General features: G+C 33.8%; 1 protein-coding gene across 2 annotated transcripts in view; it reads right to left on the bottom strand.

Annotated features, from left to right (window-relative positions):
- LOC147073309 (peripheral plasma membrane protein CASK-like) overlaps positions 1 to 27397 on the bottom strand; it is a 686848-nt gene that overhangs the window by 537942 nt on the left and 121509 nt on the right. For both annotated transcript variants that reach the window (XM_085945407.1, XM_085945406.1), the window contains exon 4: positions 19282 to 19359. In XM_085945407.1, coding sequence (XP_085801533.1) covers positions 19282 to 19359 — 78 coding nt within the window. The remainder of the gene's footprint in view (positions 1 to 19281; positions 19360 to 27397) is intronic.

Genomic DNA, 27397 nt, shown 5'->3' with positions numbered 1-27397 from the left:
TCATGATGAAACACTTGAGAAACATACTTATTAGAAAAAATATTGGAATCAATCGGTTATATGAGCTTCGACTTGTCGCCCGATCAGCATATCGATGTGGTGGAGAAAAACAGGATGCAAACCACATCCTAAAATAGACGTGGGCATGCCGGGAGAGTGACGTCATGCCTACGACAAGCTAAAATTATGACGAAGTGCGACATTTCGGGATTCAGCCTGCGCTGAATTTCGGGTGAGATTTGTTGCATGCGACATCAGCTGTTTTTTTTTTTCAGATTCAAAGGTTGCAATCATGCAATGTGCGTCGATACATTTAGTTACATGTGTTTTGTGAATGCCAACAAAATCACATAGACTTATTCGACGTGATGCAATAAAAACACACGTCACCAACAGTCAGTGCAACTAGACGTAGTCTATCCGTAGGTGAAACTGTTTTTTTCGTTATATTGTTATAAGATTACAGTTCGAAATATATAGGTATGTGTATCGTGATATAGTCAACAACAACAATAATGTGAACTAGAGGTGGGAAAACTGGTCGATTTTGAAGACCAAGTATACTTACTACCAGTATAAAAAATACTTGGTATCGAAACTTTTTCCAAAATGCTTACTAGTATTTGAGACATTATATATAGCGTTTGGCGTGCAAAGCTGTAGCAGTGCTTTTTAGAAGCCATTTTTACACAAATTGTTTATATAATTATTATCCATTTACACAATCACGCATAAAATTTGAATTCAGTTTATAAGTTCCAATTATAACACTAGACAATCAAGAAACTCGACGTGACGAAACCAGATAGACGCGTAAATTAATATAAAACGAACTTGTCACCATTTCTGTCCTTCACTATACCAACTTTACAACTGGGGAGAAAGGGAGAGCAATGACGCCAATGACAGTTGAGTACATACCTACATCATGGCTCGACTTACATATATTATGCTATCTCGCTGAGGGGCATTTAATGCCAATAGTATTGAACGTCTACCAACAGTACCAACTAGCGAGTCGCGGCGATAATATCATCGCATGCGTTCGAACTTCGAATAAGTTTATTGGTCCACACGTACTGAGTACGGGTAGTAGCATGCCGAGACTTGAGTACACAAACTGGTGACAGTATTTCTTTTGTTAGGAGATGAAATAGGGAACCGGAGGGTAGGTTTGTTTGACTCCAATAATACGAAGATTGATGCGTGTATTAAATGAACCCTGGTTTTATTATCTCCTTCCAAATAAATATTAATTTAATTATTACAGATAAGTTTACGGATTATAATTTAGCAGGATGGAAGCACGTGTATTGCGTTATGAGAAATTGCGAAGTCGATCGGGCGGAGTGAACGATAACCTTACGGTTAAATCTTTGATAACTGACTGACAATATTGTTTTCATGTACTGGGTGTTTTTATAGTGATTCGATACAATAGAAAATGCTGTTATCGGTACTTGAATATTTGATAATCATGCTTTGTTGTGCAATGCATAGCTTGTTTGTAAATTATAAATAATTGATTTTAATTTTTAGACAATTAAGCACTTTTTAATTATTAGGCACGATTGATTTTCATATAAACAATTTTGTGCACATCATGTTGTTTTGTAAATTATAAATAATTATTTAATATAATTATTTTGCTAAATTAGCTTTCTGTTAAAAATTGATCGATTCACATAAATCGCTTGTTCTACTATTTCAACATTGCTATGTTGCAAGGTACATTGTAATTATAAATTAACTCGTGCAGATGGTAGGGTAATGACCCCTACATTTCTAACTCACCTCTAGTGTGAACATATCCCAAATTTCAAAAAAACGTAGTTGTGCGTAATAACTTAAAAAATAAATTTTATTATAAATCAACTACAAATGGTAACCACGATGAGAGTGAATAAACAACTACAGGGCCCATCAGACCATCCGATATAGTCGTTACGAGGGCAAACATTGTTGCATTTGGAAAATTTGCGCCGTCATAGTGACAACGTGAAAATCTCTTCACATCATAGACTATAGCTTCACATAGTTTTGTCTGTCAGTATTGTTTGCGCTTTGTTTTTTGAATAATATATATTTTTAAATATAATACATAATTTATTTTTTGTTTGGTTACCGTGCTCCCTTACCCATGGGCACTTTTGTTAGAACCAGTCACAGTAAAATCAGTCAAAGCACACTTGAGTGTGTGGCGACCTTAGTCTTGGGTTTCCTAAGACATTTCCAGGTATACAATACTGTTAAATGCTTCATATCAAACCGAGAGTCTAAGTATAGTACTTTGTATCAATCGAATTATGTATATCCCACAACGAATGCTACATTCTTAAATTCAGTGTGTTTTCATTTATTGTTTTTACTATGTCACCAAAGAATTTATGTGAATTACAGAATCCATGGCACTACACGCGGAGTCCCGGTTGTGTATTACTAGTATACTTATATCGATTTGGTGTAAACCAAAGTGCCCACCTATCCCTTACTGATCATAAATAATGTGTTCCTTATCAAAAACCAGTTGAGATCCTTTGCTCAAAACTAAGAAATTACACAATGAGATATGATGAACGATTTGTCTTCCAGTTTTATAATGAAGTTGCACCACGGTATATGGCAGTAAAATGTATCACTCAAAATGTCTACCCGGATAATTAATGTGTGTCTATCAATATGAATGAGTATACTATGTGAATGAATACTTACGACGAAGCAAGACTTTAAGAAATTGTGTATCATAAATTTATTAATATTTTATTTATTATGCACATAAGAAAGGAAATATAATATACGATAAAACAGGGAAACAAAGCATACAGAATAATAATAAAAAAATTACAAATAAAAAAAGAATGATTACAAGATAAAAAGAACTTTTTATATAGAACATTTTTAAATTGTCTGTTGAATTATTATGCTCAATATGCTCAAACTTGTACTTGATATGAAGTAAATAAAAAACAAACAAATATATAATACTGAAATGTCATTTTGACATTTCATTTCGATTTCCATAGTAACGCAAGTATATATTAATAATTTTGTTGCTAGGACAACCCCCTTAGCAACCAATAATAGTCTTTTACTTTTTACGGATTTTTCTGAAATAACTTTCCATACAAAACAGAATTAACTGAAAATGAATTCAATTGTGCTTAAAGATGGCTAAAAGTATTAAAAGAATGTATTGGCATCGCGTTCTGATATATTCTAAAAGTTGTAGTACTGAATAATGAAATGTCATTTCATATTGATTTCCACAGTAACGCACGTATATATTATTGAATAATTTAGTTGCTACGACCCCCTAGCAACCAATAATGGTATAGAAATAACTTTTCATAACAGTTTCAAATGTCTAGCTAGTCGGGAAGTTAGTTAAAAATCGATTGCAAGATTTGTACTGGACAAACAAGAATACGAGCTAATAAAAAGGGTCTAGGACGATTTGGCGCCGGGACAACTGGACGCCACACAATTTGAAAATAAATATATGTTAGGTACTTATAGGTAATTTTTAAAATAATATTTAATATTTATATTTAAATTTTTATATTATGATTTAATAGTCGGTGAGAATTTAAATATGCACACGTAAATAATGATTAAATCGTGCATATGTTTAAGTTCCAACTAAAAAAGAGGTTTTTTTATTTTTATATAAAGCCTAGGCATGGTAATTCTTAATTCTCAATAAAAAAAACATTAATTTAAGTGTCAAATGAATTAAAACTACTATGTAGTAGATATAAACTGATTAAAATTCCTCTTCTACGTTCTGTTTACGTGTCTACGACAGTGCAGCGTCCAATTGTCCTGGCGTCCAGTTGTCCCATTCCCAATAAAAACGTTGTAAAAAATACAATAAAATCAGCATATTATATTATTATTAAAAACAAGTTGAGTAGACACATAAGAAAAGTTAATTTACTGCGGTGTTTGACTTTCTGAACGGAGGTATTTAACATGTTGATTTTGAAAAACAAATGGAGATGTTGGGTTTAAAAAAAATCAACGTGATAAGTGTCACCGGTCCGACCACACGGTCAACCGTTTGACGTCTAGAATTTAACGTGGATAGATACAAAAAAAAATCATTTACTGCAGTGCGACAGTGTCTGAATGGAGATATTGAACAAGTTAATATAAGAACTATTCGAAAGAGAATAAATCCTTGTTATTTAAGAATGAATACAGAGGTTGGCTTCAAAAAATCAACGGAATCACAATTTTTCATCTGCCTAGTGTGGACACGAAACTGAATCACACTGCATAGTTCGAAGGAGTCGATGGTCAGTGACGTGCCGTGGGGGTAGGCAGATTGAGCATCGCTTGGGGGCGGCGGTTACTCGAAGGGCAGCATATCGAGAAGAATCATTTGGTAGGTATATATAGAAATAGTTACCTAAACTGAGTTTCTACTTAACTAACGAAAATATCTTCCCTTTAAAAAAAATCACCTCACTGGTTGGAAACAAAATGTATTAATTCACATAAAAGGTTTAACAGGACTGGAATTGTTTGTCGGGCTCGCGATGTCTAGTTTACTTCCGTTGCCCTTCGACGTCCTTGGTGACCAGAAACGGCACGAACACGGATGATAAAAAATATTGTAGGTAGGTACTTATACAAAAATGGGGCGGCATTATGGCACTGCCCAGGGGCGGCATTTTGACTGTCGATGGTTGAACTTACAGTTAACATATAGATTAGTTATCTCTAACAAATAGCTGTAATAACAAGTGTTAATAAAATGTAGAAAATTACGTTTTTCTATCAATGATTGTATGTGAATATTATAACAAGGGAATGATTAAATTTAATAATTTTTAACCTATTTCATGAAAAAAATTAGGGTGTTTTTTTAATTATACATAATATATGTGACCAGACTGTAAGTAGGTGCTGGAAATATTAAATAACAGCATTACTAGTAACGCATGAAAAGTAATAAATCTTTCGTTAATCAATCAATACTTTCCTAGTACAACATATAAAATTTACTCCAGTCAAGAGAGCGTGTCGCTATCAGAAAACCTCGAGTATGGAGAGGTGGATATCTATGTACTTGACGGAAGAACACTTAATTAGATAGCTAGCAATCAATATGTCCGGCGAGCAGTGACAACCGAGAGAAGAACGAGGCATTCTCGTCACTGTCACATCTACGAACTGCGTCTATAAGACAGATTAACTGAGGGAGCGTACGAAGTGTAGAGGCGCGGCGAAGGAAAGCGATTTTCTCACCACTGAACTATGTTAGCTTCGTGTATAAATCGCTATGCGATGAAGCGAATTCCATTATCAAAAAGTGTTGATACTCTGATCAATAGATTCCCAACTGTGGGTTTCTGCTATAATTTAATACGGTAATTAAATATGAAACGTCTGTAATTAAACAAATCAAAATTATAAACGTTTTCACGTAAAATGGAAACATAGTCGTACTAGGCACTCTAGTAACAATTAGGGATTGCAATACCGAATGAATATATCAATACCGGTATTTCGGTATTTATTATTAAATACCGGTATTCGTCAAAACATATTATTGAAAAAAATAAGTACCTATCAATAAATATGACTATTAAAATCTATTTAAAACACTATTTTATAGCAACTATGCATAGATCATAATATTTTACAACTGTTAATTTTTACAAATACAATAAGTCCAGATACAGAAAAATCTTTCTGAATTTCAACGTTTGTTGAATATACTATGAACGTTGGATAAATAGTTATAAAATAATAGGAAATATAAGCCACGAATGTTATCTTTTTCGAAATATGTTGATTCATCGCGACAATTATTAGTCTGTAAGTAAGTATATTAGAGGGATATTGTTTTAATATTATTTAACCCTTGTTAGTTTCAGTCAATATATTTGCATTTTGACAGCATAAAACTTATACAAAATTATGTCAAAATAACATTAATTTCAATTTGGAAAAAACATAAATGTGTATGCTTTCTTAATACCGAAAATACCGGTATTTTGGATTTTTTTTAAACCGGTATTTCGGTATCGATAAATAATTGAATACCGGTTTTGAATTACCGGTATTGCAATCCCTAGTGACAATACGATGCGTACTATTTTTTTAAAAATAACTAATATTTATCTCTCTTTTAAGTCGTGCCCTCATGGCGGATAATCGTGACCACGTCGAAATCTCGTCATCTACTTAGCAACCAAGACTTTCCACATCTCTCGGCCCTCTGCCTCTCTGAGGGCAGAATGAAGGCTGCCCCCAGTAAGCTCATTCAATTGATTGCTCTTTCTCTGCGTCGCTTTTCCTGGAGGCTACCAAAAACCATCAGTCTCTCCAATTTATCCGGTTCGTGCTGCCGAACAATATGCCAGCAGAATGCGCCTCAGATATATTTTCGAGAGCCATTTCAAAGCCTTCCGCTCCCTTTTCCTCAAAGTCCATGACTCGATAACGTTCAAACATATAATGGAGATCACCAATGTTTGCACGAGCATCATTTTCGTGGCAATTGAAATTTCCCGATCCTTCCATATAGTGGTAAGACGTGTCATCGTATTTATTGCAATCCGTGTGCGCCTTTTTGTTTCTGCTTCACATCCACATTTTCCACAAAAAGGTCGTTCCTAGATATATTTAGCTAGAATTAAAAATATTTTTTTAATTTTTGCTGTTTTTATATTGATTTAGTAATCAAAACACTTTAAAATGTAAATGATCATTACGGTATTTCGTCGCATGCTTAGCATTCTGTCGCCAAATTTATTTACTTATTTATTCATTTAATAAGAAACAAATTGGTTGAAAACTTACTAATTCAAAACGTTCACAATATGATATTTAGAATAAAAAGAACAGGTACATCAAGGTATAAGATATATACAAACCACAAATTAATCTCAGAGAGAAAAAAGTGGTTGAAATTCAACAATTCGATAAATTTACAATAATTATAATAACACAAAATCATTATAAATCATACGTATTCACAACGTATATTTGTTTAAATCCCGTTGGCCAGACAAACAGTAAAAATATTTGTATTTTTACCCTTGTCGATCGTAACGTGTGTCAGACAGGTAGGTATTTCCTGAGATTTTACAAAATATTTCAAATGTCCCTACAAACAAAACAGACTGGAAACCACTGCTCCTTTTTTATATCGTATGGATATTAACTTTTCACTTTGCAGAGAGAAACCAAGAAGAAGAAAATGTTGCGGGTTCTTTCAGAGACGTAATGTTGGTAATGGCAACCAGAATTTATTATAGGTACAAAAATATTCCATCTATCAAATAGGTGCGAAGCCCACACAGTAAGGAATCGGTACTTTTCGATATTGTCAATAAAATGCAATAAACACAAATCCCACTACGCGTTCTCAAATTTACCAATATTGAGAAACTTCAATGCAATGATACAGGCGTAAATATTAAACATAACATATTCTTTAGATTCAAATTTATTTATTTTTACATATAGTAAACTTTGCAACATGACATAAAAAACACGTGTTTATGTTTATCCCGAATTTCTCCACACTCTAAAATCGTAGCTTCATATAGCCACAACAAGAAGATAACTCACTTCCTTTATTTTTGTTTTACTAGGTTTTAAGTGTTGTTATTTACATATCGAATTGTATGTACTTAACTTTGGATATCAGTACCTACTACAAAATAGATAATCACATATGCTTTAGATAGCATTGTAGACTGTATACAGTAAAATCGAATCATATATGACGTATGGCCACAGAACAGATATAAATACAATTCCCATAGGCTATATACCAGTTTTGACACTAAATTTTGACGCAGGGTTTTGAATGTGTGAGTAGAGTTGGGTTTCGAGAATTGAAATTTTTAACATTTCGGGACATCCCGGATCTCGAGAATCTCTTCTCGGGATTCGGGATTTCTTTATTATCAAATATTAATTGAAAAACTATTTTCTATATGAAAAAAGTGGACATACCTATAACACAAAACGTTCAAAGACTGATCGGGGCATTTAACACAATTAAGCCAACGTCGACTCAAAATGAGCGCAATTTTTGCAACATCACGGAATTCTGTGTCTCAAAAGCGTACGCGATTGTCAGGCGCAGCGATTGACAGTCTATGTTTTATGAAATTCCATTTTTCTAAGTAATGTTTTGAACTATTTTTGTTTTCCTACTTCTATTTTGTTTGTCTACTTACATAAATAAAAAAAATAAAAAAAATTGGAATTTGTCTGTTTTTACACTGATTTTAGGATTTTTACAGGTGTTTTTTTTAAATTTACCGATATCTCGAGAATTTTCGAGAATTCTTTTCGGGAAATCCCGAATCTTGAGATTAAGATTTTCTCGGGAAATACCCAACTCTATGTGTGAGTGTCCTACGAAAATGAACCACGCATTTTAGACGTGCAATAGTGTGTGTAATACACCAATATTAAATGAGCGTCACTGCATAAACCGAGAGCAGTTGTCCGTATTCGACGAATGACGTATTCTTGGCACGTGTTTAAATTTATGCCGTATTCTTCCTTACTCGACATCGGTTGCCTGTTTCTCCTTACCCGTTATGCCGGGGCCACACCGGCAACAAGTCGCGCGACAACTCGTTAAATTTTACGATAATTATCATAATTGCTTAAGAAATTTTACGATAATTATCATGCTTATCGTAAAATTTAACGAGTTGTCGCGCGACTTGTTTTCGGTGTGGCCGCACTTTTAGGCATTTCAGTACCCACCATTTCTGAGTTCCCTGCGTATGACGTATGATGAATGATAGGTAATAAAAATTTAAAAAAAATGGCAGACGATCGAGCGAGATTTCTTAGAGGGGTCTTGGAGTATTCAAAATCTATGTATTTATTATTATTTAAAACAAAGTAATTGACTTGGGTATTAAACACTATGAACACAACCTTAGACATGGATACATAAATTATATATACATAATACAAAATGAAGGGAAGCCTGCCTCCCACTAGCAAAAAATATTTAATTATATTTTTTTAAGGGGGGACATGCTTGTCGTAGGTCAAAATTGAGTTTTTTTGTATTTTCAAACCATGATCCTGGACATTCCTTAAACGTTGTAGATAATCTATTTATATAATTTTAAAGCCTTATTATCCTTTATATTTATTTTAAATATTTGATATTTATTACATAAAATAGTATTCTTTTAAACCTCTCGCTCTAATGTTTTAGAATATAGTCATATTTCGGTACATGAATGTGCAGTGGTATTAAGATTTTTTTACATTTATTAATTATTAAACGCATTTATAAAACCATTAGTATAATTAATGACGAGATAATTTTAGTAAAATATTTACGATTAAAAATTATATTGATAATCTCTGTGATCCCAAATTTGACGGCATTTTATTATTCAAATAATGGGTAAGATTAACACATTTGAAGATAATTCTAAAGATATTAATTATAAGCTATGTCTTTGACCATTCAAGTGTAATAAACATCCTACGAATAATGATTGCTTTATAATAATTGTTGACCTAAGAATAAGGTAGTGTTTTTTTGAAATACGCCATTTCTTCTGGCATTCCCCAGTGGTTAAGCTACAACATACGGCCGTAGCCATGTATTGACAAACTATAATTGAAGTAGGGAGTAAAATGATGTTAACGTGCGTGTTTGAACATGTACCGTTTAAAAAAAAACGGTTAGGTAGTGAAAGTTTGTATTAACAGATTTCTGTTTTTAGTCTAATGTTTTTAGGTATGTTTAGACAAAAAAAATATTTTGACCGTAATATTGCATCGGAATATCAATTGGTAGATACCAATCTTTGTAGAATTATAATAGAGTAAACATCTTAAATAAGCTTTTTAATCTCATTTATTATCGATTTTGGGGATAATACTGACTAAATTAATTGAAAACGTTTGAAAGTACACACATATCCAATACGCGTAAAACTCAATAATTGAAAATCACTCGAGGTAGACGTACAAGCTCACAAAGCAAGCGTTTCGCTCAGTTGAGATGAAATCAAGAAAACATACATGCATATAAGTAGATATATCGGATCTTTACAGCGTACCTCTACTCTTCGCCATTGATATATATAATATAGGTATGCTACCTACTAGTTCAAATAACACGATTAAAGATGAAAATGTGTTCAATTAGAACCTATATTTATCTGGGCATATTAAGTAATTCTTTGGTAGATATAGAGTATAGAGAATAAAATACTTGGAAACACCTTAGATTGAAACAGTATTTGAAAAAATCTTCAAAAAATATGGCAACGCACAGGACTCGAACCTGTATTTGTAGGATTCCGGCCAATATGTTTTACCAATTTAGCAGCTTGCGCCCTACCTAATTACGTCTAAATTATTAAAAAATAGTCATGCAATTGAAGCGCTTTTACAAATTTTGCTAATATTGACAACTGGGTTTGTGGGTTGAATCAAAGAACCAATAATAGGTAGGTACTTGCCCTGATTACTTGCCAGCGTCAGGATCTCTCCAATAGGTATGTTTCTGAGTTGTTTCCAAATTATACCTATATGTTCAATATGTAAAGAATGTTAACATTGTCAAATCTTGTAAATTATTCGTTGAATAAAACAAAATAGTGTCAAGAAATCTTAAGTAAGTTCGGAAAACAGTTTGTAATTACTGTAATATTTCAATAATAATAAAAAATGGCCATGTGAATATTTACTTGAAGAAGATAGCGATGGAAAAACCAAAAATATGTTGACTTAATGGTATAATTCCCGGAAAGGTAATGAATTTGTAATCGAAGAATAATACCCCATTTATACGTGCATCGATTTACTGTTGACAGTAAGTATTCTCGCGGCCATAACAAGAAAGTGTATGGGTAAACATGTATTATCCTGCAGTTGCAAGCTTGCATGCATGAATAACAAAAAATTGGAAGCTTCTGAATTTTCATACGACAGTAGAGATTTTTTCGATCTGTGCCTGCGCAGTAGAACGATAGTGGCGGACCTGCCGGCAAAAAACTATACTCATTTTGAGGTTAACTGATTTTCACTACCTGTCAAATATCACCATAAAACGACAACATCGCGTCTCGCTTATACTCGAATAATGAGATTGGAGAGACAGTCAGCACTTTTACGTGTAAGCGTTTATTGTGAAAATATTTTAAAATATGCACTATTGCTGCCAGTTAATGCATGCAGCCATGCACGTGTACAGGCGCTATAAGGCTTACCAAGAGTACACAGATATTTTTACGACCCTCTGCAATAAATAAAACGTACGACTATATATACGAGCTGCTACGGCGGAAAATTTTAACTTAACATAATGTGTCTAACATAACATGTTAACATAAAATGTTAACGTAACATAATAATACCCAGGAGCGGATAATATTATTATCCAATCCTGGACTGCATATGAAACTGTTTGACCACCACTGTATTGTGCCTTGTAAAATATCAAAAATGCAAGAAGCATGAAAGATTTATAGTTATGCGTGGACACTTATTTGACGTAACAAATGTATGACGGCAGGGTCGTATATACCTTTCGACAAGTATAAATGTTTTGTACGAAACAATATCCCCAATGCAAGGAAAGGTGTCTTGTCTTATCACACCTTTCCCTAGTGAATAAATCATTTTGTAAAGATACCGTACTTTTCTGATAGTGTCACGATTTGGTTTTGTCATACACGCTACAGACCCGGGACACCAATAAGAATATTATTTTTAACACATTTAGCTGATGATTAAATTAAACATGTTAGATGGCAGAGATTCAAAGTCAAGTATATCCGATGGTATGTAGTCAATGAGGTTATCTCCATTCGGCACTTTGTATTTAAGTTAATAAGGGTAGTTTATGATATCATGTTGCAATTTAGATACCTATATAATCAAAATAAAATAATATAATGGATAGAGTGTATTTTACAGTATTATTCAAAGATAATAAATAACTTGGAAACTTTCACCGAATTAGGTTCGAACATAGGTGCGTATTCCGCTATGTAGCGATGCATCTAATGACACCATAGTAGGTAGGTTTCTGACTGACTTTTCCACGTAATGCAAGTATTTACCTCAATATTATTATCCTTTTTAAATTTAGATCCAACTTTAAGAGTGACCGTAGCGCCTCTACGAGCGAATTTGAAACTTGGAATGTAGGTAATAATACATTTTTTTGATTTTATTAGTTTAAAAATAAACATAGATCGTAAAAGAATTTTAGATCGTCACCGCGTGTTCTTACTCCTTTTTTCTTTAACGTTCTTAAGAATGATATCTGCAACGAGCCCGAAACGTCGAGGAAAGCAAGAGGAAGAACGTGTGCTAATAACCTAAAAAACGTTTACAATAATAAATAACCGTAAAAGTTTCAAACAATAAACGTACCCACAGTTAAAAAACGAAGTTTTGACACCCACGATGACCGAGCGGCTTACGCGTCGGCTTATATTGTCGTGGGTCCCAGGTTCGAATCTTGGGTCTGACAAATACACATATTTTTTTTCAATTTATGTTTGGACTCAGAGTATGGACATCGTTTGAGCAAGTGGATAACATCCATTTCTCATGAAAACAAAAATCTGTTATTCCACCCGGTGGAGGCCCATATAATCATATTAGGTTCGGACATGGTCAAAAGAAAATAAATTAGTTTAAGAAAAACTTTGCAATTTTTTTTATACGATTTTTATTAACAAAAAAACAATTTTCTTCCGTGGCTAAAAACGGCAAGAAATATAATATCATTTTGATCAGGTAAATAGATTTTTGATAATGTTATCAAGATGTCTAGTAAATTGTAATATTGTTCAATTTTATCTAGGGGCCTCACGCACATGCTCCAATCGGGCATTAGGTATCAGGGATGTTAATATATTTAATATATGTATAATATTATATTACAATATTATAACTGATTATAAATAATCGCTACAGTTGTAGGTACTAGTACACTGAGGTTTTTTTAAAACATCCTTTTTGCTGATGAAATGATTTCGAAAAAACACACGCGCCTACATAAAGTAAACACAATACCCTAGAACGGTTAGGGGGTGAAGGGGTAGCCGTTAATTTTTAAGTAGTTTGACGGAAATCAATACCCGGAGATCAGAAATCACAAAGAGATCGGAGCGAGCAAATATTCAAAGTTTGCCCAGCCGAGTTCGGAGCGGCGCGGCGTGGTGCCTGGAAATAATGAAATCTTACCCCCTCAACATCCTGCGAATTTAACCCATATGCCTGCGATAAAACTAATAAAAATTCCATCCCGTGATCAAGGGTGGAGATGAATTACATGTATGGTAACCTCAAGACTTGCGGTCACATTTCTCTGGACACAAAGCCACGAAGGAAGATTTATTTTTTTCAAAAGTCCAAAACTGTTGCTTGTTACAACGTGGTGTTTTTCCTAATTCCGCAAAATAGCATGATTATTTGCATAATAAATTATATAATCCGTAATACAACTTTTACTGTATTTTGTCGACCGTCTACAGCAGAGGTAGTCAACCTGGTCTCTACCGCCCACTAGTGGACGTTCTAGCTTTCATGGTGGGCCCAAACCCAATCCATCCAGCAGCATCAGCCTCAGGGATCTCATTAATAATGTACGTAATTAAATATAATTTCATCAGACTTCAGATGCTTCTATGTATGCAAAGTATAAATAAAAAGATAGATTTAACTACAGTAAATTGTTTTGTAAAGATTTATTCTGCCAAACTTAGCGAAAGTTTCACATAAAGTATTTGATAAGTAATTATTATTACATCCTTTAACTTGCAGTAACTCTGCTTTATAAATTGTATAAATCACCATTACTGTGGATCCGGTGGGCGGTTAGAAAATATTACTACTGTAGGGTGAATACCTTACCAACTTGACTTAGAATAACCTACTTAATTATTTAGTCATAATGCTAATTTATTTAAGCAATCAATAATATCGCAAATTAAGAAATAATGCTATGTAGCTTTACTATGATATGCACAAAAGTTGTTTGTATGAAAATCAATCAAACAGAGATACAAAAGTGGGCGGTAGGTATAAAAATGTTGACTACTTCTGGTCTACAGTCTACACCACACGTACATCTATGTGAATTATATTAACCATATACTTAAATACCTAGAGCAAAACGGCGCGAGATTTAAATTTAAAACAAGAACAGCTAGTTTGTCATATTATTAAACATTGATCGCAATAATAGATCGATTGCATATCAATACATTATTTTATATCGGCAATTTTCATTCAGCATAATATCAAAGACTGAACAATAGAGCAGCACAGAAGAATGGAGGAGAAGTAACGAAAGATATGGAGGAGACCAATGCTTAAATTCGGTCGTGACTCCATCGAAGAAGAATATGCATTCAAATATGTTTTTCACTAAGCATTAAGTTCTCTGCACATCTCCGGCGTGAAACAGGCCAAATCTACGATATTTAGTTTCAGAGATAAACATTGTCAGCGTGTTTTTAAATTTTGATAGCGGCTACCAAATTAATATGAAAATTCTCTCAGGTTCGGCAAGTATTCAAAATTACAATACTGACAATACTTCGGTCACAAAATATAACCTAAAATTTTACTGCCGTGTATCGTGCGTTTGAAATTTGTCACAACGATTTTCTATGATATTGCGACCTTAACAAAAAATATTTATTTTATTTATTTTATAAGTTCATAGGTACAGTCAATTTGTTTAATGAGTGTCAAATATTTTTTACTGTCCATATATTATTAGAACAATGTTATTATATATTAGATATACATATACATAGAACTACACAATATTATACATTAGAATAACACGTCTTATAATAGTAGGCAATATATTTTTACCTTATCAAGTTTTAAATAATCAACCCCAGTAAATTAGAATAACATACGCTGTGATCAAGTGACAGCATGTTCACTTCTAAAATCATGGTCACGGGTTCAAATACATCGCCTGGCAAATTCGCATGCTGTTTTTTTAAATGTGTGATTGACTTAATAAATTTAGCGAATGGCAATCACGAATATCTTGTAAAACCCGTATTTTATAATCATTGAAAATAAAATAAATTTACATATTTAAAAATATTTCTCGAATTTACTGGTTGTTTTTAAATCTACCCTCAACGAAAGGGTTGATAAAAGCTCACTTACAAAGTTGAACACTTGAAAAAGCTACTTTAGCATGAAGATAATTGGTTTTAAAAATGAAATCACTCGGGCAACATTGCTTCAGCGTCAATGATTGGACAAGTCTTCAAACACCATTGTAGACATTAACAACCATCAAACGATAGGACTGCTTCTGCCATCACCGCATTCTAGTAGGTACTTGGTGTTGATAAATGAATAATAATAATTGATGGCGAAGGGTGGAGATAAGCTATTAAGATCCGTCATAAATAGTGCACACTACACTTTGTCAATCATACGTATTTGCTTTCATTAAACACAATATACAGAATTTTTAGATTTCAATGAAACCCTGTAAAACCGAACCATAATAGATAATAGTCAAAAAATAGTCGTCTATCTATAAAGTATTTAAAATTATGTCATTAAATCATACATAATTTTGGATATTTTATAGATAGAATAATATTTGTTATCTATTATAGTTTGGTTAGGCAGGGCATAATTAACCAACAACACGCGTAATATGTACTTCTAATTCAACGAAAACAAAATAAGTATGAATGAAAAAGTGTGCACAATTTTGTCGGATCGCCTAAAATATACCAAAACTATTATGGTTTGGTTTAGGCAGGGTTTAATTGATTTTTAAAAACAAACCAACCCCATCTGTAAATTATTGTAGTCTTAGTTCAATAAAACAAATACGTATGACAGACAAAGTTTAGTGTGCACTATTTATGTCGGATCTTAACAGCCTGCACCCATCCTTCGCTAATGCTACCCACAATATTGCAAATCAATGCAATCCCTATGAACTGTGTATTTTATTTTTTTGAAATTGAATTTTATTGTTTAACATTGTTCATTTTTTTTATCTGGGGATAATTCAAATGTCAAATTTATATATTCACATAAAATTGTGAAACTTTACAAATTAAAAATTCAAGACGTTCACAACATGGCATGAAAGACAAAGAAGTAGTATTAAAACAGTATTTAAAAAACGAAAATAATAGGTATTAGTAATATAGTAAAAAGTATAGACATTATGAAGTACCCACATGGAAGTACGCCAAATTAGCTAGGTTAGGTTCTATTTAGAATTTATAAAATAATGCTTGTTTTGTATTTTTATTTAACTTATTTGATTGTAGGCAGCTATTTTTCGATTTAAATGTTATGTCCTGAATAGTGCAGAATCCCATAGACTTTTCGTATACATAATATGCGGAACGCATTCTGACAATTGGAATAGGTTTTAGGGGTCACAAAGATATATACAGTCGATGTTGCCAGGCGATATTAGTGGTCAATTTTTTTCACGTTGTTTTCACGTTTTTATCACATTGCACAACCCGCTATTTTTATTTTTTCAAACGGGACGAACCGTTCTACGACCATGCCGATGGCATGGTACAATTATTGCATTTTCAATCAATCCCTGATTCGGTCTTGGTTTTATTGAAGAACTCAGAACAATTTTTGGTGGGTTATAAGAAAAAAAATTAAAACCTCAATAAAAAAAAAATTACCACTAATATCGCCTGGCAACATCGACTTTATATATCTTTGTGACCCCTAAAACCTACTCCAATTGTCAGAATGCGTTCCGCATATTATGTATACGAAAAGTCTATGGGATCCTGCACTAGAAATTGTTATGTACAGAATGTTTTATTTTTAAATAAATCCGGTAGTATTATCCCATTCTCCGAACGTATACGCACGTATTCACTTAAATATTTCAACTACATATAAAATACGCTATAAATGAATTATTATCTAAGTCGCAATATCACATTTCAAATTCCTGTTCACGTATTTGACTTCAGTTTAATATTGGCATGTTGTATCTAAGGCAGTTCCTTTAAACACTGAATGGTCCTAACGCACAAATTTCAAATATGTACAGTATAAGAAAAGTTGAGAAAAACTGCCGGGAAACAAAGTAATGTACAATAAAATTGTATATGGTGTCATTATATGACTTTCAACATAATATTATTGAAATTAAGTCATCATCATCAGCCGGGATCGATCCACTGCTCGATGAAAGCCTCCCCTAGCTAACTCTACTCGTCTCGGTCCCTGATTCTTTGCTGCCACGTACAGTGACGTCCCTAGATAATCCCCGTAGGTTACGCCAAAATGCCGCCTAATTTTTTTATACATTATTTTTATCATCCTTTCATGAGTCCAATATCTAAAATTGTGTTGTATGGATACATCACTAACAAAATATCAGACTAATTATCCGCAAATCTGCACGTGTCATTTCTGGTCACCAAGGACGTCGAAGGGCAACGTAAGTAAACTAGATATGGTGGACCCGACATTACCAGTGAGCTAAGTTTTTTCATGGAAAGATATTTTTGTTATTACTAAGTTTAGGTAACTATTTATATATATATTCCAAATGTTCTTCGATTTGCCGCCCTTCGAGTGACTACCGCCCCCAAGCGACGCTCAATCTACCTACCCCCACGGGACGTCACTGGCCACATACATCCACCAAACTTGATTTGGAATGGAATGAGTTCGTCTATCCAACGGGTTTTAGGGCGTCCCTGGACATTTAGTGCACCTTGTGGACCAGTGTATGGCGGAATAATTTGTCCAGCGTACATGCAACAAAATACTTAAGATGTTTGCGATCTTTTATAAAGTTAAAGTAACATTAATTACTTTGCCTTACGAAACATGTGGTTTATGAATGACACCACCGTAGAACAAGCAAGTTATGTCTCTAACAAGTATATTACCCATCTAATATATCACTGTTGATATCTCATAAATTAATATACGAGGGTGGGTCAATAATTCCTTAGAAAAAAGCATTAAAACAGGTTTTATTTTTGTATTTTTTTTTTATTTCTCAACATAATTTCCTTGGAGCTCAATAGACTTGGTTAGACGTTTCTCATTTTTTTTAAACCGTCAGAAAAATAAGTTTTCGGAAGGTCCTCAAAATAAGCATTTGTCCGATCGATGACTTCTTCATTTGAAAAAAAAACGTTGTCCACTTAGCCATTTTTTTAAGTTTGGGAAAAGGAAAAAGTCACTGGGGGCTAAATCTGGCGAATACGGTGGGTGGTCGACCAATTCGAACTTCAATTCTTCAATTTTAGCCATTGATCGTAAACATGTGTGAACACGGGCATTGTCCTGATGAAAGAGGATTTTTTTCCTGTTTAAATGAGGCCGTTTTTCTTCAATTTTGTTTTTTAGCTGGTCCAATAAAGATGCATAATAATCCCCTGTTATTGTTTTTCCTTTTTCCAAATAGTCAACGAAAATAATTTCACGTGCATCCCAAAATACAGTAGCCATAACCTTACCAGCTGATTTTACGGTTTTCGCCTTCTTTGGACATGGTTTGCCTTCGCAATCCACTGCTTTGACTGTTCTTTCGTCTCGGGAGTATAGTGGTGTATCCATGTTTCATCTACAGTCACAAAGCGACGAAAAAATTCATCCGGATTGCGTTGCATGAGCGACAACAGGGCTTTAGAGGCCACCACCCTATTGCGTTTATTGTCGACTGTGAGCAAACGCGGCACCCATCTTGCAGAAACTTTTTTCATGCCCAATTTGTCATGTAAAATAGAAATGACGCTACCTTTTGAGATCCCTGTAACCTCAATTATCTCACTCAACTTTAATCTTCGGTCACTTAACACCATATCGTGGATTTTATTGATCATTTCTGGTGTAGTCACCTCTACAGGACGTCCTGAGCGTGGTTTATCCTTTGTTGATGTACGACCACGTTTAAATTCATTTAACCAGTTATAAATAGTTGCAAGTGAAGGAGCAGATATGCCGTGAACTAAATCCAACTCATTTTTTTATTTCCTTTGCTGTTAACCCTTTTATATTAAAATGTTTAATAACAACTCTAAACTCAATTTTCTCCATTTTCCATTTTTCCATTTTCCACAAGCAAATTTTTTTTTAAAATGTACGAGAAACACACAACAACCCGACCAATCTGATTGAAACTTCGCAGCATACTGAATCGGTAGTGCCGCTGCATGAAAACAAACCGCTTGCAGTACTAGTCGCGCCACCTGTCGGCTTTTCTAAGGACTTATTGACCCACCCTCGTACCTAATATTGAAAAAAAATATTTACCATGCGACCGCTTCGCTGTAGACGAAACCGGCCATTGCTCTTCTGACCACCTCGAAGCACAGGTCAGATCCATCCATACTGAAAAACAAAATAACAATAAATGTATTAGTCATAAATTAATTATTTGTAGTAGGTATTAATATTCTTCGCCCGCGATTCTTCGACTGGAAAATTCATCGCCGTACGGGTATATAATAAACATATTTTTTCAAATTGTTTTACGTTTTTAGAAACTGTTTCGTGTGTGTAGTTCATTTCTCTTTAGCCATGTCTTAGCTAGAGCTAGGCGAATAATTGTGAGCAAAGAATTGTAGGCGAAGAATTTTGGGTGAATAATTGTAGACGAACTTTGGGCGAATAATTGTGGATGAAGAATTGTAAGCGAAGAATTGTAGGCGAACTTTTATAGGCGAATAATTATGGGCGAACAATTGTGGACGAAGAATTGCAGGCGAAGAATTTTTAGACGAAGAATTTTTCGACGAATAATTTTGGGCGAAAATTGTAGGCGAAGAATTGTTGGCGACGAATGAAGAATGTTCCAGAAATCATTATTTATTCCGACATGGCCATATAGACATATTTCATAGACATAGAGCGTGAAGGGATTTTCCAACATGCTGTCTTCAAATAATACAATTTAGTATGACAAACTCAAAGTGATACAACCATTTGTTTATTATTTTTCTATTGGAGATCTAACTTCTTTATTCGTTTTAGAGTAATACACCATCTTTAGGTACCTATAATTAGTTGGATTGCAATAACTTGCGAAGTTATGTTTTATCTCCGTAAAATACAGAAATTAAAACACCAATTTATTTTCATAAGCTTACTTACTATTACTTATATGGTAATTACGGCGTTACCTACACAACTCTAACAATAGGATGGGTGAATGGCTAACCATTCCTCTTAAAAAATATGTTAATATAATTTCATCTCTGTGGAAGCTCATATGCGTAGGACTGGAAATGGTAATTTCCATTCTTATAATATGCCATACGCTTATCAAAAATAAATATTTTGCACAGGCCTGATTAATTATATAATGCAGTTGCTCATTGTACGAGTGTGTACATATTACTGTTTCCTAATTATGCTGTTCAAGTTAGTTACTTCCATCTTCATAGATGATGATGATGACGGCCGTTGATTTTATTAACAGAAAAACTATGATAATATTTATTTTAAGTCATAATTTAAAAATCATAAGTTTTACCGCTATATCCACCAAGCCGCGAGTAATAGCACTTACTCCAGTTCAACTAGGTGGGCAAAAATAACATTTTCCCTGTAGCGCAATCGTAAAAGTGCGTAGGTACAGTTTGTTCATAATATAAAAGTCCCCCACTGCATAAAGGCTATGGGCGAGGGAAGTAAAATTCGCGCTACAAGCTGCTTTTGACAGTTTTCCCTGCCCCACGTCACAAGTGAAATGTTCTATACGTATTGAGGGACATTTTAATATTTCCGATCACACGCTGGGAAAGCGACGGAAAGAAAAGTCAGCATCGGGCGTAGTTTACGTGAAAACTAACAACTGAAAAAATGTTGATATTATAATAACGAAAGCGTTTTTACTTATGAAAACCTCTTTCAAAAAACTAAGATAGATATTTTTAGAAGGTACTTCACCATTACCTACATAACAAAATAAATAATAATATTGTTACATATTATGTCTTTATTTGGCGGCGTCATAATGTGAATTGCGGGCTCGATTCCAGTGCCACACACCAAATGTGGCTCTTGGGCGAATCTCCCCTCTGTTAGCCACAAGCTCATCTATCTTTCTACAAAGTCTAATCACCACAGTTTAGCGCTTCCAACCATCATTTTTCATTTGGTACTCGTACTATAGAAAATAAGCCTATTTGGTAGTTGGGTGTTATCGATCCTTGAGACGTGGCCCACCCAACTGAGTCGCCCCACTTTCACAAATGTACCCTACCAATAATCCACATACTTCAATATTTTACATTGCTATATTATGTTATGATAAAACATCGATAGAATATACATGTCAATGTTTTTAACTTCAAGTGTCATACATACATTTAGTAATCAAGTATATATTATACTATTCGTTTCTGTTAGACCACGATGGCTATAGCGTCGTGGGTCCCAAGTTCGAATCCTGGGTCTGGCAAATACACATATTGTTTTTCAATTTGTGTTTGAGTCAGGGTATGGACCTACTAGTTTGAGCAAGTGGCGGACATCCATTTCTCGTAAAAACAAATTCTGTTAATACAAACCTCAGGCCCATATGATCTTATTAGGATCGGACATGGTCGGAAAAGGTACGAATAGTCTACCTCATAATTATCCAGAAGCTTATTTATTAAAAGTTAGTTTCATAGCGCATTTACAAGATCGTTGTTTTTTAAACCGATATTCTTATATCGTAGGGTTGATGTCAAAAGTTGGTATGTCGACATTTTTGGTATTTTAAGTTAATAATAAATTATGTGTACCCATATAAATATGGATCTGATCCGTCCATGGGAAGGTACTTTTTCAAGTAGATAGTCATATTATTGATAAAAGTTTGTGTGGTCAGGGAAAAGTTTGTAAGTCGACACTTAATATCTGTAGGTTTAATTGTTAAACCTGTATCTGAATCTGCACATCAAAAGGTTTGTAAAACCGATTACAGTAATCTTATATGAAATTTAATGTCATAATTATAGTATTCTGATTCAAAAAATATGTCAAACTAAACTAATATCTACTTACGAAGGGTTTTTTTGTAATAAATGCTATTTTTTCAATTTTTGCCATCTTTGGAAGATATAAATTACTAGTTCCATTATTGTGGATAAATTGTATCATTATAACATGGGTAGTTTAACTTTTACTGAAAGAAGTACATTGACAACGGGACCACAACGATATTATGTTATTCGATGATTTTGATCCAAGACTCCAATAGGAATACACAGTAAATTATCAAAATAATATGTAAAATCTTTTCTGCCAAAAATTGGTAAGTATTGCCGTTTTTTAATAAATAACTTATTGTCTTAATAATTCTTAGGTAACATAGCGATGTTGCAGATCACAAACCTCCTTAGTCAAAAAATAGGATTTTACAGGGGAAGGTTAAAACTGATTTATTTGCAGCATAATACGATGAATATGACATAGGAGTTTTAATTAAAAGATCAATAAACTCGGCTATTTTTCTCTTTGACATAGGAGGTAAAGTTCAACAGATCCCTTAATTTTTTGTTGATTTTTTGACACCATAAAGTCAAAATCATAAAATTTGACATAGAAGGTTTGTGATCTGCACCATCGATAGACTATTTATCATATTGAGATAATAAAATATAATCCAATCTATTAAAAAAAACTATAAGGTGTATTTGATTTGATATTGTGATTATAAAAGATGTGCCCATAAAAAAAATTGGGACTTACAACTTACAACCTTTGGCAGTAACACCACGAATTCTTATCAATTACTTAATCTGCAAACCAGCCAACTTCACTTTTGACCAAAAAAAGATTTTAGTGTAATTTTCTTATAAAGCATGTCTTCCATGCTCACACCAATGACATTAATATGAACGAATCATCTGGAAAAGAAAATGACACTCACTTTATTGTCGGGTCTGCCGAATGGCATAATCTGTTCTAACGCCATTACAATAAAGGTGATATTGCTATAAATTCCTGATGCTTTTTTTGGGTCTGCCGAATGGTTCGGTTCGAACGGGTTCGCTCAAATGAACATTGACAATAGAAACACTGCTCTAACGCCATTGCAGTAAAGGTCATATTGCTATAAATTCCCGATGCGTGATATCGCATAATGGAAATTGCGTGACGTCTACCTATACATGCGAATGCGCGAATTTACTTGCTAGCTACTGTATTGAGTGCGTCGTCCATTAATAATGTCATTGGCTCACACAAAATTTCAAACTCCCAAACCTATAAATAAATGCGTTATCGTCCTTCACACAAAATAGCCAACTGCAGATGCCAAATTTCCAATATCGTAAATGCAACAACTCCGCACTTTATCCAAATTTTCTTTATATAAATCTATGTATATAAAAGGGAAGGTAAAATAGTGTATTAATTATTCATAGTGCAGCTTATTTTTGAAAAAAAAAAATCCTAGCGTATTTTTGAGATTGTTAAATTTCGCTCGATAGTTAAATTATTAAGTTTTATCTCCTTCCTTAATAATTTTCCCAAGTGGAGTTAGCCGGCTTGCGGATTAAACAGTCGTTATAGCATTACAATGACAGTAGTGTAGTACCTAATATAAGTAAAACAATCACAAACATCCAGACTTTGATAATAATAATTACATACTAAAGTAGGCACTCCACACAGTTACCAATTCAATCACACTAAAAACGATTTGAAATCACTATCACGTATTCGAGTATAAAAACGTTTTATTATGTAGGTAAGTAATTCAATTTCTTTAGTAACCTTATATATTATAATATTACATTTATTTTATACGTTTAGGATGAGCCAATCAAATAACCCAAATTATCATCTTCAGAACTTTATTTAAGCTTTACAATATTACACGAGTCGATTTTATGACAATGGTGAAAGTTGGAAGTGCCACTTCAGTAGGGCAAAACGCACGACCATCTCTTCGAATCGATTTAACCATAATTGAGTTTGCGAGTTGTTTGTTTTGCGGAACCCTGAACCTGGAGTCACACCAATAAAACTATGTCATCGTCATAAATTCGGCAGTGCTTACATTATTGAAATGGCAGTTGTTTAACTTTAGAATTAATTTGAGGTTAACAGGCCATAACTTGGTTAATTTAAGACTCCATGTTTTATATGGCTATCATATAAAATATTGCATTAAGACGATACTTCAGTGAAAAGGCAAATAATTTTCGACTATAGATGCTACGAAATTTCGTACTGGCTGGCAATTGGAGAGCGAAAGTCGAGCTGTGAATACGTAAATTTCTTTTGTGATGGCGACGGGGGAATTAATTCTTAAATCGTGTAAAGATGACTAAAAAACGTTACCCATCTACTTGAAAAATAAAAAAAACCAATGAATATATTATTATTATTATTAGTAATAGAACAATAAACATAACATTAAATAGACACATGTTGACTTTTTATGACAAATTATATTTTGTTGTGCACGCGTCATTTGCACAATCTTCACGACGCGTAGTCACGATCGTTTTAGACCGTGCCCCAGCTGAAGTAGGTATATCCTTAAATTTCTAACATAACTTTAATTAAATATACAATAGAAAACACCAAAAAATCGTTGAATATTTTTAACGAGTAACTATCATACAATAATTCTTAACGCGAATTCAGTAATCGCACCGTGAGTGTAAAACCAAGGCATCTGCAAAAGAAATATTTTGGATATATTAGGGTTTGAAGTCTTCGTTTTGTTAGGAGAAATAGAGTTTCTAAAAAAACCATAATATTTGGTTTATATCTACATTATATTGCATGTTCTTTCAGTTACTTCACTTTTACATTATCAAGTTCACGACTTTTGCAGTTGTTTTGCATTTAATCTCGAAATTGAAAAATTTGCAGATGCCTTGGTTTTACACCTACGGTGCGATTGTTATATATTATTATAAAAATTTGCATTGCATTGATCGGAATTCGATGGACGTGGTTCGAGAATTAGCAAGTCATTTAACTATTGCATAATCGTCCTATCTATAGTCAGCATATTCTATACGCGTGACATTCTTCGATTGGGTTCGAATGCCTCGGGCTTGGTCATCGAAACGCTCGAAGTTGCAATAATGCAAAGACTTCCCAATTACAACTTATATCAACAATGACTCTCGCAATTTACCGAATATTTATGTATATAAATAGTAGATAAATCTTAATCTCAGTCCGATCAGTAATTTTAGTGTTAGTCAGATCTCAGTCTCTGCATCGCTTCATACAGCATCTCATCCACCGAGCCTTGGACCTCGACCAGTAACATGACTCTTGTACCGACTCCAATAAAAACTCGCATCCTTCATCCATTGGAGCAACCACCAATCAGACTTTCATCTCAACTCCAAGTCACCTCCTACGGCGGTCGCGTCCTTCTACAACGAGACTTGCCAAATATAATATGTATGTTGCGTTCAATACATAATGTTAGATTCTTAAATCTTGTGAATTATTCGTTGAATAAAAAAAAGTTTATTGATATTTAATTGAGTAATTTGGAATAGATAAACGACTTATTCTTTTGTATACAACCAAACAGAAACTTGTACAGAAAGTTAGAACATAAAAAATGTTACAAAAAGTTTTTGAAGACCATTTTAGACGCAGGTCGACTATATGTTATCTTTCCCAGATACATACAATAAATATATGTGGGTGTGTCATATTATGTAAAAGGTTTTCTTTTTGCTGACGTTTTCCAATTCCGTTAAACTTTGACCAAAGTTGTATTGCTTGTTCAAATTGTTTTCCACTCTTAAGCAATATTAAATATTTAGTATATATACGACTATATTAAGCCTTATTGTTGGCGGCAGTGCTTTTGTAACTATGGATTCATTTATTTTTCTAGGACCCTTATCACAAACACTAATAACAAATACGACGAAATAAATGGCTTCGCTGGAAACTCTATGAGGGTCGTCTTGTTACCCGTTCTACATGCCCATGTGGCGAAGAAATACGGGATGCAAACCACATCCTCTGGGAATGTTTTAAAATGTGTAAGGAAATGGAAGAGCTACTCAGGTCAGTTAAAGCAAAACCATCGGACCGTCCGACCTGGTCGCCACAAAGGCCAATTTTGTAGAATTAAAAAAAATGCTGCGACATACTGTCAACGCGAAGATCTCTTGACTTAGATTGTCCGGCAGTTTTATAATAGCTTCCTAGTTCACTTGGACACTTTTAACTTAGTCATAAAAATGTATGGCGACCTAAATCTTGGGTAACTGCTCCTGAGACATTCCCAGTCATAAAAATACTGATTATTTACATCCAAACGTAGGGTCCAGTAAACACCCGATTAAGACCGGGTGTGGTTTGGTGGGGCCATTAACTTCAATGAATCAACCTCGCCAATACATGCTATTTTGGTCTCGTAGCGAGGCACTGACAAGGAAACCCAAAACAACCCTATATAAAACTCCCCTGCGCCCAGTATTAACGTACGCCGGGCACTTAGGATGAAAGAAAAATTAAAATCTTGAGAATAGTATTGAGAAAAATCTTTAGGGTTGTTCACGACGACGGCATTTGGAGGTCAAGGTATAATTCACGCTTTTCATTATTTCGACATATAAAATAAAATTTACATTATAACCAAATATTTGTCTTACGTTTAAAAACATCTGTACTGAATTCGGGTTAATATAAATAATTATAAGACTCTTCAATACAGATAGCCTCATCAAAATCGCAACGATCTTACAATAAAAAAATATTGTGTGTACTGTATAGAGCTACTGTAACTTAGTAATTATTATAAATATCTAAAAAAAAATTGCGCAAATCACCAATATTCACGAAATGACACGTCCACCTCGTTCGAACCGTAGCAAATAATTTCCAATGCAATGGGCGATTCATATGTTGGTCACTCTCTCGACTCACTTACAAGTGTGATAAAGAAATCGCCACGTGCTACTCTCACCGTTTAAAGCCTATCGGTTTAAAATTTTGATTTCCATTGAACGAAGTTACACTCGTGACTAAAAAAGTTTCACTGCAAAAATATCGGAGTACGTTATATACTTCCATTGCAAGAGACCACCCCTTGATACGAGATGTCCATAACAAAACTTGCTACACGCTCATAGAATACAAGCCTGTTCTATCGTATTGCAAATAAAAATAATGCAAACTATAGCGGCACAGGTGATTTGTATGGTAAGTCAATATTTGTATTGAATCCTCGTCTGCTTCGGCGAGAAAAAGTCATTCTGAACCTTACTTTGTCATGTATCAGTGAAATTGAACTACAGTATGCGATAGAAACGAACCAGGATGTGGCACTACGAACAAATACCATGCTACGAGTTTAGATCAATATAACGTTTGACAAACCGGTATAAACTTTTTAATTTTAAACAGGAAAAATACTTGTATATATTTGTGTTCTGAAGCA

The sequence above is a fragment of the Rhyacophila brunnea genome, unplaced genomic scaffold (assembly GCF_057557595.1).
Source record: "Rhyacophila brunnea isolate RB1 unplaced genomic scaffold, BYU_Rbru_1.0 scaffold_18, whole genome shotgun sequence".
Lineage (NCBI taxonomy): Eukaryota > Metazoa > Arthropoda > Insecta > Trichoptera > Rhyacophilidae > Rhyacophila > Rhyacophila brunnea.
This window is presented reverse-complemented; position numbering and strand designations above follow the sequence as displayed.